This window comes from Lutjanus erythropterus, chromosome 9 (assembly GCF_056507025.1).
Source record: "Lutjanus erythropterus isolate fLutEry1 chromosome 9, fLutEry1.hap2, whole genome shotgun sequence".
In the NCBI taxonomy this organism is placed as follows: Eukaryota; Metazoa; Chordata; class Actinopteri; order Lutjaniformes; family Lutjanidae; genus Lutjanus; species Lutjanus erythropterus.
The window spans coordinates 17807217-17823381 of NC_139325.1; the positions used below are offsets into that span (position 1 = coordinate 17807217).

At 39.6% G+C, this 16165-nt stretch overlaps 2 protein-coding genes across 2 annotated transcripts in view; both read left to right on the forward strand.

The window, feature by feature from the left end:
- The first annotated feature begins 656 nt into the window (after positions 1 to 656).
- On the forward strand, positions 657 to 2513 carry LOC146321235 (uncharacterized). Its single transcript, XM_084725645.1, has 4 exons — positions 657 to 1031; positions 1187 to 1366; positions 1520 to 1601; positions 1957 to 2513. Exons 1-4 carry the CDS (start codon positions 677 to 679, stop codon positions 2183 to 2185), a joined length of 846 nt encoding a protein of 281 aa, XP_084581771.1. The 5' UTR covers positions 657 to 676; the 3' UTR covers positions 2186 to 2513.
- Positions 2514 to 5046: 2533 nt separating this feature from the next.
- The window catches only part of LOC146321236 (F-actin-uncapping protein LRRC16A-like), an 89790-nt gene continuing 78671 nt past the window's right edge, over positions 5047 to 16165 (forward strand). Inside the window, exons 1-2 of the mRNA XM_084726300.1 lie at positions 5047 to 5527; positions 12503 to 12600. Coding sequence (XP_084582426.1) covers positions 5488 to 5527; positions 12503 to 12600 — 138 coding nt within the window. The 5' untranslated portion in view covers positions 5047 to 5487. The remainder of the gene's footprint in view (positions 5528 to 12502; positions 12601 to 16165) is intronic.

Consider the following 16165-nt stretch of genomic DNA (forward strand, 5'->3'; position numbering starts at 1 on the left):
TCTTCATTCATCGACATGTTGTTTGGTCTATAAAATGTCAATGTCTCGTTTTGTCTACAGCCCAAAGATATGTAGTTTACTGTCGTAAAGGAGGAAAAAATGAGACAATACTCACATTTAAGAAGCTGAAATTAGAAAATTTAGGCTCAGACATATCAGACATAGAAAGCTGTGTGACACCGAAAATAATAATATAAAACATTCATAACTGAGGAGTTGAAATCAGAATTCGAGCGTTTTTTCTTTAAAAAATGACTCAAAACAACTAACTGTTCAAAATAGCGATTACTTCAGTAGTTGACAACTAATGGCTAAATTGACTTACATACAGCTCTAATCTAGTCAAGTCCATTCAAATATTAAATCACGGATTGCATTTCTGTGAGGTCATAGTATCAGTTATTATCTTTTGTCTCTAGTATCATAATATCACTGTGATTTTCCTGTTTTTAATCACCATGTTGTGATAGTACTGTATCCTTCCGCGAAAGATGAATGGCGTTTGTACCGGTCAGATGATGGTACTTGTACTGTGGGCTATCATAACCTCTAGTCTATAATAAACTGTAGTAGAGTAACAGCTGTAACGTTTGTTGTAAAAACCCAGAGAACAGTGCCCTAATCACAGTCCTCTCCTCAGCTCCTCTTATCGGCTTTGCTCCTGCTCTCCGTGGTCATGTTCGGTGTTTCGGCGGTGGGCTCCGGTCCCACCTATGAGCGCCAGGACCCGTCCACCGGAGAGACCCTCACCTGTGCCATGTGTCCACCGGGCACGCACATGTCCGCGCACTGCACCGCCAGCACGCCCACAAAGTGTGAGCCGTGCAAAGAGGACCACTTCACCGAGCTGTGGAACTACCTGCCCAGGTGTCTGTACTGCAGCAACTTCTGCTTCGACAACCAGGAGGTGGAGAGGGAGTGCTCGGCGAGCAGCAACAGGGTCTGTCGGTGCAAAGAGGGCTTTTACCGGAACAACGACTTCTGTATCAAACATTCGGAGTGCGGGGCCGGCCGTGGTGTTCAGACCAAAGGTAATGATCCAATGATATTTTATTTACAAGAGTAGCAGCGCTGAAACAGTTGTATTTCAGGTTATAGTAAAAATCCAGAAGTGCGTGGAAACGTATCATCACAGCCGTAATTTAAAACATCGTAAAGATCCCATAAAGACTGTTGTTCTCTATAGGTACGTCACAAATAGACACTGTTTGTGAAACGTGTGCAGAGGGTACCTTCTCCAGCTCATCTTCCGCGCTGGATCCGTGCGTAAATCACCAGGAATGCGCAACCGGATCGATTGCGCTCCTCCCTGGGTCAGTTTACCATGACACAGTGTGTGGCACCTGCCGGGATCTGGCAAATGGAGGTGTGTACTTAATTAATGTACTTATTTTTACTATTAATTTTTTTCCAATTGCCCAACACTCAATTTTGAAAATCCAGTGGAACTTTTGGTAATTCTATGATTGTGTGAAATTACAAGTTTGGATTTCAGACTTGATACAATTTGTTTCCACAGGTGAGAAGGCCAGGGAATTCTTCTCAGGATTCTTCAGTATGCACAAGATGCGCGTGGCAAGAATGAAGAGATTTGTCAGCAGGTGAGTTTACAGGCTGTGATTCCCTCTGTAAATCTCTTTGACTCTCCCCTTCGTTCTTTTTCATGCCTCTTTTCGACGACAAAGATAGTCGATTATTCCTTATTCCCAGGACATCAAATATAGACACTCTAGGTTGGTAAAGCATCACCAGCACAGCACACCAATGAAACATTCAGGAAATGCAGGCAGAGGGCTGTGTCTCTGACACAGACACAGACTTCCAGTGGGTCATAAGCGATGATGAATAGCGATTATTTTTATACGAGTCTATATGTTGTTGTTTTTTTTAGGGAAAATCCTGCAAGGTATGCCTTCAATACATAGACGCTAATAAACCATTATCTCCATCCAACAGGTACATTCATAACTCGGGAGCTGAGAGGCGCACCAGGGGCGCAGCTCTCCCCAGGCAGAGGGGTCCTCTTCTGGATGAAATCAGAGCTTGGCTGGCCCATGTACCAATAGAGCAGCTTAAGAAACTGCCAGAGATGCTGAGAGCTACACAGCTCAACTCTATGGCAGACAAACTAGAGACTAGGCTGAGTGAGATTGAGCAGCAGAGTTCAAACTGCACTGTAGTTTAACACTGATGTTCTGACAGAAAGACTGACAGGCTGGTTCATATGGCAAGCCGTTTTAACGTTGAATAGCTAGGCTGGATATGTATTGCAAATATCCGTAATTCAATTCTTCCTATTCAAAAATAACATTTCAGATATCCACAACGTCATTCGTACTATGACAAATGACGTCACTTCCCCATTCGTGTGTATGGGGTTTGTCATTACAGATGGTCATAATTAAGTTGCAGATATCCAAAACTCACATTCCAGTTAGAGATATCTGCAACATAATTTTGACTAGTCGTAATTCCAGTTCAAGACATCCCCCTTGTTTGTTTTTTTGTTTTATATATATATATATATCTTAAATTGAGTTTTACCTAGTCAGAATAACACTGGAGATATCTCTAACTGGAATTAGGGATAGTTGTAATTTAATTGCAAATATCTATAATCAAATTGTAGATATCTTGAAATGAATTCTGATTAGAGATACCTCAAACTGGAGATATCTTTAACTCTCATTCTGTCTAGTCAAAATGTAGATATCTGTAAAAGTGGGAGCAGCAACCACCATTCCTTCTGCTTTCTCTTCTTCTTGTGGATTTCTTCTGCTAACACTGTTCACTTGTATTGTTTATTGAGCCAATATCCAGTGGAAAGCTTGCCAATAACGAGCAACGAATGTGATGCCTCGCACGAGCAACGTTTTGCACAACAATTCAGAGACGTCAGTATTACGTTTGAGATGTATTTTTAACTTTCATTCTGCCTAATCAAAACTGAATGACAGATATCTGTAATTGTCATTTATAGTGTGACAAGTCGAGTGTCGTTTCAGTGACGTCATTGCTGATCTCTATAATTTAGTTTTGATGAACTGAATTGCAGATATCTCTAAGTGTCCTTTTGACTGGTCAGAATGAAGTTATAGATATCTTGAATGAAAATTCTTACTAGTCACAATGTAATCACAGCTAGTCAAAATGAAGTTGTTGATATCTATAATGTTAATTCCGGATAGTGAAGCTTATCCATTACATGTTAAAACGGCTTGCCATAGGTTCATGCAGTATAGCGTAACATACATACCTCTTTCTCTTATTTGAAAACAAGTATTTAAAACTTATTTTGCTATTGTCATTGTAAGCTACATGGAAACTTGAATTTGATATAAAAGTGAGCTATGACTAAATGAAATGTTCTAGAAATGTATGATGTTCTGTGAAACTGTGTGATATCAAACAGAAAACCCTTACTTACTTTTCGTGCGGCAGCTAAATAAAGTATATGTTGAATCTAAAATGTGTGTAACTGTCTAAATCAAGAAAATCACTGTGGCAGCCTGCGGGGTGTAATTTGACCAAATTACCACAAGGTGTCGCCATCTTTCCTCTTTAACTCTATGGTTCATTGTAGAATAAAACATTTGAATACATATATACTGGCATTTTTTTACAGACCATATCAGAGACAAGGAGGAGAGTTATTGAAATTTCTTTTATTTATTTATTTAAGTATTCATATTTTTCTCTATAATTCACAATGAAAAACGTTTTGCCTTTCTTCCAAATAGTCTATTGTATTGTCCGAACAAATAACTGCACCCTGTCTGTCGCTGACTTGCTATTGTATGAACTATTATAGATCTAGATCACGGTTCAAGGGCAATGTTAAAGTCACCTGAAATAATTTGGCCACTTCATTCAAATACTACTACTACTACTACTACTACTACTACTACTACTAATAATAATAATAATAATAATAATAATAATAATAATAATAATAACAATAATGGCAAACATTTTAAAACAGGACAAGATTTAGAAAGTTTTAAAATGTGAGCATTTTGTTAGCTATAGTTTGACTGCACAGGCCTCATACTGTCATACTATCATGATAACGGCATGATAACAGTTATTCTTAACATTTTGAAATCGTCTTTACTGCAGTAAAGGTCCAATGTGTAAGATTTATGGGGATCTATTGGCAGAATATAGCAGAAATTGAATATAATGAGTGTTTTTTTTTTCATTTATTATATATCAGTACTTTGTAGCACTCATTTCCCAAAGGTAGTTGCCTAAAAATCTTGTGTCAGTGCGAACTTAAGTTTTCTCATTTGCGGTTGCTAGATGGCCCTGATTGATTGACGCCCAATTTGTTTCTCCACCCGCACTCTGATTGCTCGTTGCCTCCTTTGGTAAGGTTGCTCATAGAGACTATTTTGCACGGATATGAATACAGGTGTGATGATATTTTGCTTGCTGCAAGTCTGAAAGGGGAGGGTGAGGCAAAGCGTTTGCAATCTGCAAGCTCACTGCTAAATGCTAGAATGCTACTCATCACTGGACCTTTAACAAAAACTTGAAATTTACCTTCCACGCATTCATTTTGTTATATTCAGTTTGTGAGAGGGTATTTTATAAGCTCCCACTGCAATAATACACGTGTACTCCTATTATTCCTACAGGCACAGCTTTACAGTTTCTGGTGTTTCTAATTATTTTTCTAATTATATGTTAATATAATAAACAGTAGGTCTCTGTATGGACATCGCCTCTATCTGTAACATTCCCATAATGTCCCCACAGGGATTTATAGTGTTATAATCGTAGACGTTCTTAGGTCAGTTATAGTAGGCCTGTATTAATATTTTCTGTGTTATGGCTATATTGGAATGGGAGTACAGCTCCCATCTGTGCTACAATACATGGGCCTGGGACCCCTTGGGAGCCCCTCCAGGACCGCTAGAGGTCCCTGGTTCCCAGCTTGGGAACCACTGGTAGTGCAGCCTGCTCATTAATATCAGTCTGACACCACCAGCACCACCACCGCCCCCTCCTGCCACGCCACACCGCCCCGGCATCGCAGCGGCTCCCTGGCTGTCGCATCACTGCGCGGGGAGGGGCCCCGGTCTCTGCTATTGGCTGATATTACCGACAGCTTTACGGTAGAAGCACGGCCGGAGAGGATGTACGGGAGTGAGCGGTGGTCTTTTCATCTCCCTGAAGCGCTGAATCTGCAGGCTTTCAACATGATTTTAAGGAGCCCTTAGCGGGTTATTTCCCCACTCTTTGTCCGGCACCAAATCCGTGAAGCAGTTTAAACCGAGAAGAGATGCGCGCAGATAAACGCGGGTACATTGTCCGGGAGGAGGAGAGGAGCATGTAACCGGGAGAAACGCACCGGCGGCGGCGGCGGCGGCACCACCTGACACTTCTCTCTGTGTCTCTCGCTCCTTGTTCCCTCTTATTCTGAGGCTTCTTCGTGTGCTGACTGAACTCTTCTGTCTGGTTTGGATTTTATCTTCAGCAAAAATGAGCGAAGAAGTGTCAGAGGTTCCCAAAGAGCTTCTGGGTAAGAACAGACACTGGATCATTTGTAGCCATGTGTTCAGACTGGAACAATCACTGACACTGCTGCCTCTATCATAGCCCTAAAACTCAGTATGCATGTGCTCCAGAGTGAGGTTTGTACTGATCTGACTGAACTGATATTATCCCATACATACTACAAAGCCATACTTATTGTGGCTGAGGCACAATAGTACTGCTGTCATCTCCTGCAGTATTGATTGTTTCCAAACCCTTATCCTTACAGGGCCACTTGTGTTGAGATAATGCTCTTCAGATTTTACAATAAGGTTACTAAAAATCATCTCCCAATGCTGAATAAATAAAAAACAGACTTGACTGTGTACAGTATAAACTTCATGAGACACCTAAATGCTTAGCTGGAGAGGGGGAGAGCAGGGACAAAAGTATAGCATATGGGACAGTTGCAACGAGGACCTTTTTTCTTATAAAATGGAAGTGAGGTGCCATTCAGTCTACATGAAGAACAACCCAACACCACACAAGACAGCGAAATCAGACAAACTCGATCCTTTTTGGCAGAGTTCTAGTAGAAAATCGATTTTTCACGTGGAAAGTAAAAAATAAACAACAGACTTTTTTTTTTCTGTTTTTGAGGTGTTTATTTGTTGAAGATTGTAAATATTTATCACCTGGTAGATTCATCAGTGAAGGCTTAATTTATGATGCTAGCTTATCTTTTATGCTATGCTAGCCAGGGTAAAGTTGACTAAGGCAGGAGAGGATGAAAGTAACATGGTGTTACTTTTGTCCTGCTTTTATTCAAGATGTATTTCTTTGCTCGTTGTATTTGCAAGAAAGGGGTAGGATGAGGAAGACCCACAGAGGTCTTATCGGTCCAGACGTGTGGGCCAGAGTGTCAGTCCATAAGAGGTGATTAAATAGTACAGTGAGTTTACTGGACCAATTAAACATGCAATTGCAACATTTACTATGATAAATGAATTGGAGAGTAACATGGTTATTTGCTTGAAGGGCTATCTGAAGCAATGATGAGCATTATGCCAGAAATATTGAGTACTTACTTGTTTTGTGGCTGATTTATCCAACCATTAAGTTCATCCTGTGCCTGTGTTTCTTTCATCTGCACTGAGAAGGGCAAAAATAACAATTTGAAATGTCAGTGTTTAGTCCAATTGCATCCAATTCATTTATCCAAAATTTTAAAGAAATGATTGGTATTGGTAGAAGATGTGTATGTTGTTTACCATGAAATATGGTTACTCTAAATTAATGCATATTTGTGTAAAGACGGACCTACAAACAAGTACACTTTCATCCCTGCTCTCCCCTAACGCTTTAAGCTGTGTATATCCATATCATTACAGGACCAGTTTCATTGTGATAATTAGTTATCCTTCCTACATTATACAGCACTATTACTAAAATTGATTTCCTAATGGTGAAACAGTTGAAAACAGACACGACTTTATACAATATAAACTGTGTAAGACTGTATATGCTTTAGCTGCAGTAAAGCTTAAAGCTGTGTACACACAGAGCACTGCTGTTGCTGATCAAGGTGCTTGGTCTGTGTAATGTAATGTGGACTACAGTCTATATTTGGAGGAAAAGCCAAATAGTTTAGATGTGAATGGGCAGCGTGTCATTCTCTCTGCTCATAACTTCCAGGGTTATTTTTCCCGCAGTAACCTTGGTCCGCTCTCACATCTCTCGCCTGGAGTTTTAAGAAAGCTGGTAGTGGCCTCACTCCTTTCTGCTTAAGTCTGCTGTGTTTCTTATGATTTATTTATTTATACTGATTGTGGACATACCTTTTAAAGTTCCTGTAGACTGTTTGGCTCAAGCTCAGGGTCTCTTTGTTTGGCAAAGTAGCTCAGTTTTTGACACCTTAGTGCAATGTTAGACAAGCACAAGCTCTTTCTCTCATCTCTTGTGAGGACTCACACACACACACACACACACACACACACACACACACACACACACACACACACACACACACACACACACACACAAAAGCCTACAATACTCTTTTGGCTCCTTGAAGAGAATGAAAGTGCATGCTGTGCTGTAGATGAGGCTTGAAGGAAAATGCTAGGTCACGTAGTCACTTGGTCAGGCATGTATTCATTCACTGAGTCACAGGATTTTTCAGCCAGTCAGTCTGTTTTTTACTCTATCAATCATTTATATCCTGCTGCCATCACACGATTATGTTGGCTTCTGTGCTATCCAGTCTGTTTGAGCTTTTTTCAGTTTCATGTGGGAATTTCACCCCCTTATTGTCAAAGTGTATTTCACATGGCGTCCTATTTAATACGGTAATGCACACTACAAAGCTTAAGTTTCCCCTTAAATAGCTTTAAGCTTGTTAAACTCATCTTATTCCACTCTGTCTGACAGTATCGCATGCTGCATGTTCTGTATCAGCTTGTTCCAGCTCTTCGTTGAAGCTTGATAGTGTTTACACTGTGTGAAATATTCAACCCCATGACACAAGAGACACAAGAATGTGTTTATGGTTGCACCTTTTTTGCCAATTTGAAACATTCTTCAAATGTCTTGTTGATAATTTTATACGTTTCCCCAAAAACCTCACCCTGATGTATTTGGTATCACTGGACAATTTGGGATCTGAACTAGAATTTAAAATGACTAATGTTGCAGCCATGGCTTATTCTCCTCTTCTCCTCTTTTTATAGCTCTGTACAGACCCATAGACATATATACATGAACACTGCATTGACTGCTATGATACATCACAACGTTGCCATCATATTGGTCTGGGCAAGACTGGCTTGAGGACAAATACATATAAACAGGGGAGCTTTTTTCTATGGATAAAAAGCACTATAATGTTTACGTTTCTCAGCTGATTTCAATGTAAATATTGTAGTGCTTTTCATGGATAAACCGCAGCATTAAATTATATGTGTTTACAAGCCTGTCTTGTCCGACGTCGACATACGAACCAAAGGCCAGTGCAGTGTCTACATATAATATGTCTATGGTACATAGCATCCTGGTAATCACGAGGTTCAGGGAACTTTCCAGGGAGGTTCTACAATACAAATTCTAACAAGATTATTAGTCTGCTGATTCTAAAAATCTTTTTAAAAGGGACACAATATGTGTTTTTTTGACTGTATATCAACATCTTTTCCACATCGCTTGTGGTCCAACCACTTAAGCTTAGAGTCAGAAAGTCCTGTCCTCATCCTTCAAGACTTTTTCCTCGTTCAAGCTGACTTGTTTGCCCAACAATGCTCACTTAACACAAGGAATTTGGTTTGTCATGATCTTATTGTCATGTGGTGTTGTCTGGATGAGTATAATATAACCAGCCATTGTTGGAAACAATCACTGGTGTGGGTGATTCAGCAACATACAAGATCAGTCTTGGCATCCAGCACATACAAGCACTATCAGCTTATGCTGCAAATGGAAACGCTGTGGACAAAAAAACATCTTTTCACTGCCAAGTTACAGAAAATATCACACCACGATTTTGCTGTTAAAGGATTATTTTGACATTTACTCCTTACATCTGTCTGGTTTTGGAGGTAATGACTAGCACAAGATTAGCAAAAATGTACACTCACATAACAGCTTTTGATGAGCTTACATGGAGCTGTGCTAAATTAGATATTTTACTGACATGTACACAAAAGCTTTATGAAAGGAGACAAAGTTACAAAAATATTTTAAGTTATGTCTTATGCCTGGGAAACATTTCCCTTTAATTCATATGGGAAAGCAATGACTCTGGTTACCCATCAGACAGTTAATAGGCAGTTTAAGATGTATTTTCAGCAGTTTGTAGTGTCATGCTGTGTCAAATCAGAGAAAATGAGCTAAAGCTGAAAAGAGAGTTGAGGATCAGATTGAGGTGGTACTGGTGAACACTTAAGTCTTCATCTGATTGAACCTTGCTGAGAGCAACAGAACAAGCAGATGGCAGTTACCTGTCAGTATTGTTGCAAGAACTTGGAAAACTTTTTTCTTTCAAAGTATTTGAATTTTTTAAAGTATAGTACTGATCCATAGACTGTGTTTTGCCTATAGTAGATGGTCGTCAACATGTCCCAAGGTTGGTAACTCAGCGAGCAGCAGCACCACAGAAGCAGAGCAATGTACAGCTGTGGACAGGGTCAGCAGCAAAATGTATTTTAGATGCTTAAAGAAATCCATATCAGTTTGAACCCTATAGTTTGTACCCTGTGGAATGTTTTCACTGCTTTACATTGAGGTCAGACTGCCTATGTAGGTGGGAAACCAGTGTTATATAAGTCAAATGTTACTCTTTCTCGCTCAACCAGACTTCATTTGCAAAAACTGCAATTTTACCTCACAAAACATGGGAGTTGTTGGACTACCAGTGTCTCAATCTGTCAGTTTGTTTGTGTTATTGTGAGACTTTGGTGAATCTGACCTGGACCCATCATTCCTGCGTTTCCCATCAGGAAAAAAATGCCTGTCTGCGAGGTAAACCAGTGAAAATATTCTAAATATAGTGGACACTGAAACTGAAATTGTTTTTTTTTTTTAGGTGGGCCTTTTTTATATGGCTAAATTCCATTTTGCTGCTGACCCTGTCCATAATAGTTCATTGCTTAGGTTCCTACACAAACTGTGGGTGTGGTGCCATTTTCTATAGGCAATACACTGTCTATGGATAAATACCTCATACAACCCCACATCTGAAAATCTGAACAATCCCTTTTAAATGAAATTTGAAAGCGTTTTCAAATCTTTCTTGATTTCTTTGAATACACACATAAAAGAACTCACAGTGTATTTGTATTTCATAATGAATAAATGAATATTTCTGGTTTATATTCACCTCTGTTTATTCACTCAAAATCTGATTGGCTGAGGTCAATAAATGGGAGAGTGATTTTATAGGGTTGGTAATTGTTTGTTTGAGCTTTTACAAGGCCATAGGTCTGCCTTTGCCCTGCCCTCCACAGGAGTCCACAGTGATACTCATCCTGCTGTGATCCAGTGCACATGCATTAACTGCCTAATATGAACCACAGGGCAGCTGGCTTGTAAAATTTCCACTCCTGTCACAGTTTTAATGAATGAGCAGAAACACTGAAGAAGTAGAAAAATGATAAATTATTCTGTCAGGATCTTTTCCTCTCCAGGACCAAAAACTGCTCAGGCTCATTAAAACATAGTAGTTTTCATTTTGTATGGGAGTCCACTGGAGACATCTCTGTGACTTATTGAGTCTGAGTCCACGGTTTTAGAAATGCTGCAGCAGGAAATGCACATTTTCCGGCTGGCAGATGAACCACTTTGCCTAATTATTAGTTTCACTTTGATCTGATGATGGTTTGAGGAAGCCTGTAGGTGAGGATACGTGCCAGCACAGATGTACACACACAGAATCCCTCTGTGTCTCAGACACATATGCACAGACCGTATCAGCCGCTGTGTGGTGGGTGACTGAGGAGCATGGAGAGGCGGCTGACCCAGTTCTGTTCTCCTACTGGGTGTGAACAATCAATCTGTACAACACACTTAGCATATTACCAAAAATATTATTTTCATTTTTGTTTAATCTGCTGATTATTTTTATTGTTTCATATATGAATTATGGAAAGAAATTGTAAATTTGGAAAATGGTAAATCACAAACTTCCAGAGCCCAAGATGATGTCTGCAAATTGCTTTTTCTCTCCAACCAACAGTGCAAACCCTGTATTCAATTTATACAGAGAAAAGCAGAAAAATCTCATATTTGAGAAGCTGGAACCAATTAAGCATATTTTACCCATGCTTGAATGGATGGCACTACTGGTCTGCCAGTCTGTCAGTCGGCCCACCACTTTGAATCAAAATAAGATATCTTAACAGTTATAGACCCTTTTAATGATAAAACAGATAAAAACTGGAGGCAGAGATGAATCACAGTTATATTCGTCCAATCACTCAACCTTATGGCAAATGTAGGAAGATGGTCCATCCATTGAGTGAGCATGTACGGGTCAGCTTATTGGTGGCTGTGAACTTTTTCAGTCTTAACACTCGTGGTGCTGAAGAGTGAGTGACCATACACGTTCAGAAGAACTCGCTCTTCTTCAGCCATTGTTAAGAAACAAGCCGACAAAACTTGCAAGCAAGTGTTAGCTATCGTGTTTAGGGAATTATTTGCTTTTACCTATGCTCAGCCTAAAAAAAAGAGTCATAATATTGACCAGCAGAAAGGGGATCTACAAGATGGCTTGCCAACAGGTTGATATTTGTGGTTCAGTTAGAAATCTTTCCAACTAATTCAAATAATTTAGTGTGTCCAAATATCTGTAAAACTAGCAACATTCCCATCAGCCTCGGTTGTACCTTGTATTTAATGCTAATTAGAAAATATTAGCATCCTAACCCATTATTTCAAAGTTCAGTCTGATTTAACTAAAGAAGGCAGCCACTTTACAACCAGAAGTGTAGTCAACTTCCCACACTGAGAGATGAATGGAAAGCCAAATCCCATCTGAACAGTCTAGTTGATGGATAAAAGCTGATTAATTGATTATCAGAATTGTTGTTTAATCAAGTTTCTGTTGATCTAATTCATCTTTGCAAACTATTATAGATGCGTATGTAGGCCTATGTGAGGACATGTACAGTTTCTTCAGTTTAATACTGTGACTGACTGTGTATTTTCAGTTTCACATTTCACCAAAGATGATAGAAGATAAGAAATGAGCCCAAATCTGATAGAAAGAAATCAGTCTTCTGAAGAAGAATTCATAATGTGCAAATTAAATGAAAACTAGAAGAAAGATCACTCCTCTTCTGGTGTGTTAGCAAATTATTCCCCCTGAGGCAGAAATGCACTGAACTGTGCTCTGAGTTAGGACTTTGTGGGGAGCGAAGTAAAGATGCATGATAAACTACTTGGCAGTAATTTTCTCTTCTTGCACAGATATTTTCTGAATTGAGTCTGAGTCTCTCCATATTTTATCTCCCCTCTCCTCTTCTCTGTGCAGAGAGTGTGAGGGATGCAGTGGGGAGGAAGGTGAAGCTGTCGCTGAGGAAGAGAGTCAAACTGGAGATCAAAGGAGACAAGACGGAGAACCGAGTCTTGGTGAGTCAACTCCTGCTGCTTTCAAGCAATGTATTTCTTCATTATGGGGAGTAAAACCTTTGTCTGTCTTTTTGTCACACATTTCTCTGCTCTTGAAATGTACAGTTCTGATTTAAGGCAATCAAAACGTCCATGGCTTTTTTTTTTCTCTTTAGCGCTTGAAAGGCATTCATTATTTCAGCCTTCAGAATGAGTACCACTCCACTGCATTGTTACTCTGGCTTTTCAAGTTCAGTTATGCTTTGATTTCCAGGTAATTTCCTGCAAATCAAATTCAGGGGCATTATGAGAAACTGTACAAACATCACCCTGAACATCTCCTGTCTAATTTAGTCTGAGGACTATCTGAGTGGGGTCAGCTGGGAGGTGGGGTGGGGGGCAGCATTGCAATAATGTTGTAATGGGAAAATGTCAAAACTGTTTCCAAAGAGCATCGCCATCTGTCAGTCCCACAGGTCACATTTAAGTGAAATCATCTTAGATGCAGAGGTTTCTTTGTTCATATATAAGCAGGTTTTATAAATGATGTCAGTATGCTTCAGTATCTGGGTCGTGTGATTTTTTTTTCTTTCTTTTCTGTAGTAACTTTCCATTTCTCTAAGTGTTGAAGCAAAACTTGGCGTTTCATGAATCTGGATGCTGTTGTCTATTCTGTAGATGCTGGATTAAACTCTGTGTTCATCTGCTCTAATATAAGCTACAAATATTACCATGTCCGGCTAATTAACACTAGTTTACTAGCTGCAGTAACTTTACCTCCAGCCAAACTTGTTAGATACCACTACAACTGCATTTGATTTGCAGGGTTTTAGGAGGAAGATGTGGGCTAGTACAGAATCAAAGTGGGTTGATGGTGATGGCCGTAACAGTCCACAAAATGTGGTGTCCTTACCTAGAAATGAGAGGCTACTTTTCTTTACGTCTCTCAAGGATTCAAAGACCTCGTGTTTCCAATACTCCCAACTTTGATGTTAAATCTGCCATCGTTATCACTATAAACTTGCATAAATGCAATGTGAGAATGGAAAGTTTGGCAGGCTTAGCAACGGTAACTAAGGAGAGCTTAGCGAAGGGTTAATTAGTCTTGTCTTAGTTCGGTAAAAAAGGGAAACTTGGCTTTAGAAGGTGTACAGTCATATTAAATAGATGGAAGAGTATTTTCTTTCTTGACGTTATGTGACTTTCTTTTGTTTATTGGACATAGCGAATGTACGTTGCGTGCTTAACGTCTGCCTCACGTCTCCACTTAAACTCTCGTGCGAGGTGCGACTCACACTTTGAAAATCCCTAGTTCAGAATGCCGTTTTTAAAGGCCTTTTACTTAGCCTCAACAAAAAGTTCTATTAAAATAATAAAAGCAGCAGCTAAAGTTAAATACATTGACCTCATGCTAAGGTAACTCATATGTCCAGTCATCTCTGACTGTGTATCCATATCAGCCCACATTATATCTATTGGACAGGTGGAAATAACGGCTCAGACCATTAACTGTTGGCCACAGAGCAGCAAAGCCACTGAATGCTGAATAATTAATACCTGGCAGATCATTAAAAATGCATATTGGCTCTGTCTGAGTTTAAAACGGATACTAAGCTGAAGATAGATAAGATAAAATAGTTCTCTCAGTCACTCAGTGCCTAAAGCAGGGTCCATAAAGTTTGATGGTTGAGCTTTCAGTTACTGTGAATGAATCTGCACAGCTTTTAATATTTGCGGCTCTCAGTGGAAATGGCAGGAACTTTATAGTTATACAGCTCTCAGTGGAGTGAGAAGCTTTTAGTTATACAGGTCTGTGTGGAATCAACAACTGGGTAGAAGAGGAACTTTTAAAAGCGAAGTTGTCTGCTTTAGGTTGTGATCTTGTATGAGAACTATCAGCCAGCCCCTCGGGCATGTTTAACGTGAATACATTTGTAGTTACTGCAGGAATGTGAATATGTCATCTGGGGACATAAGCAGAGGGAGACGTGAGAGACAGAAATGATGAGCTTCACCTTCACATCTCCTGTACTCGCTAAATGATCTGGGAGCATGCCGAGGTGGGAAACAGCAGGAGAGAGCAAATTACTATGCAAGAACATCGGACTTGTCAGTTTATGTAATGTAGTCATTAGTTAGAGACACTTCATTACAGCTGGAATCTGGAGCCCTCAGTGTTATTTCAGCAAGGAGTATGAGCCTAGAATATGTAGGTCTACAGCAACTTTCATTTAAAGCTCTGTGGGATTTTTTTCATAGTGAGATATAGACTTAAAATGTTTGCCAGTCTTCTAGTTCACTCCAATATAATGTGACGCAAGCATTAGTCTTAAATTCCACTAGTATTACTCAGTGTCTTGTTCTTAACGTCACTTAATGTTGACTCTGGCACAACTGCCTATATGAAGGAAAGCATTTTTAGCCTCCTAAAGCTTTCCAAATGAACTTAAAGTTTACATAAATCTTTTCAAACTCTTCTCTGTAAGTCCAGTCTAAAGTAACACAGATTATTGCCCCATGGATTCGTTGTTGTAGCTAACTGCTTATGCATATACTTCTGGACAACTTGCTGATATATATTAGATCTATATAGATCTATGAGCTCATGTTTTATTTGCTTTGGCAGGTATGTCTGGCCACCCACCTGTTCAGAATTCCACCTTTCCTGGATCATTCCAGGCCAGCCCCAACCGTTTATTCAATATGAGGCAGGTTTGATACGACGATATGAAAAGTCACCTGTGACATCATATGTTTCAAGCGGAACACACTCAAATCAAGAAACACGAACTGGCCAGTACCAATCAAATATGAATCAAGTTATGTTGTATGTCATGTTTTGCCTGTGACTCAAATGTTTTTAGAATACACATACTTGAATTGTTTCATGTTACCTAAAGTGCAACAGACAGACCATCTGTCCAGGGTGTTCCTATCACATTGTTACATATTGATGTCCATCAGAAATTATATTAGTGTTCCTAACTTTAAGTTTGATTACTAATTCTGCTTGTTGTAAGATGCGTAGCACAGCAGTGATTTCATTTTTAGAATGGTCACCAAAAATATAGAAAAAATAAAAGAAGAACTCTTTCCACGGACTTTAATTTTGTCCGGTTAAGTGCTCAGTTTGAAGCTAAGTTTCTTGACGTGGTTATGACAACAATGTCACCATGTGGGTGCTAGACACAGGATAGTAGTGCTCGCATAACACACGAAACAATGCAGAGAAGTGGGAGTCAGTACTGGGAAGTGAGGAATTCCAGTGGAGTGGCTCTGGTATTTCATCCAGACACAGAGCATGAGAGTGACTCTGTGAGTTTGTATCAACGCTCTGCTTGACCGGACTGAACAAATAAACCTCTGTTTGTTGTTCCAAGGAAAAAACAGAGTTGGAGAAACCGATTATGCAGGAAGTGGCTTATAGTGAACACAAACATGTTGTGAACTTGTAGCCTGTGAAAGAGCAATATACTGTTGTGAGATCAGATGGTGTAATCACATTAATGTCTGCTGTAAAGTGAGACAGTCTCAAATGTTTCTGAGAAGCATGATGCAGCAAAATGTTAAAGGACCAGTCTGCCCA

Excerpts from the sequence above, each read along its gene's own strand:
- LOC146321235 (XM_084725645.1), top strand. The coding sequence starts at position 677 with ATGTTCGGTGTTTCGGCGGTGGGCTCCGGTCCCACCTATGAGCGCCAG. Across the intron at positions 1,032-1,186 it reads CCGTGGTGTTCAGACCAAAG|GTACGTCACAAATAGACACT; the intron begins GTAATGATCCAA and ends TGTTCTCTATAG. Across the intron at positions 1,367-1,519 it reads CCGGGATCTGGCAAATGGAG|GTGAGAAGGCCAGGGAATTC; the intron begins GTGTGTACTTAA and ends TTGTTTCCACAG.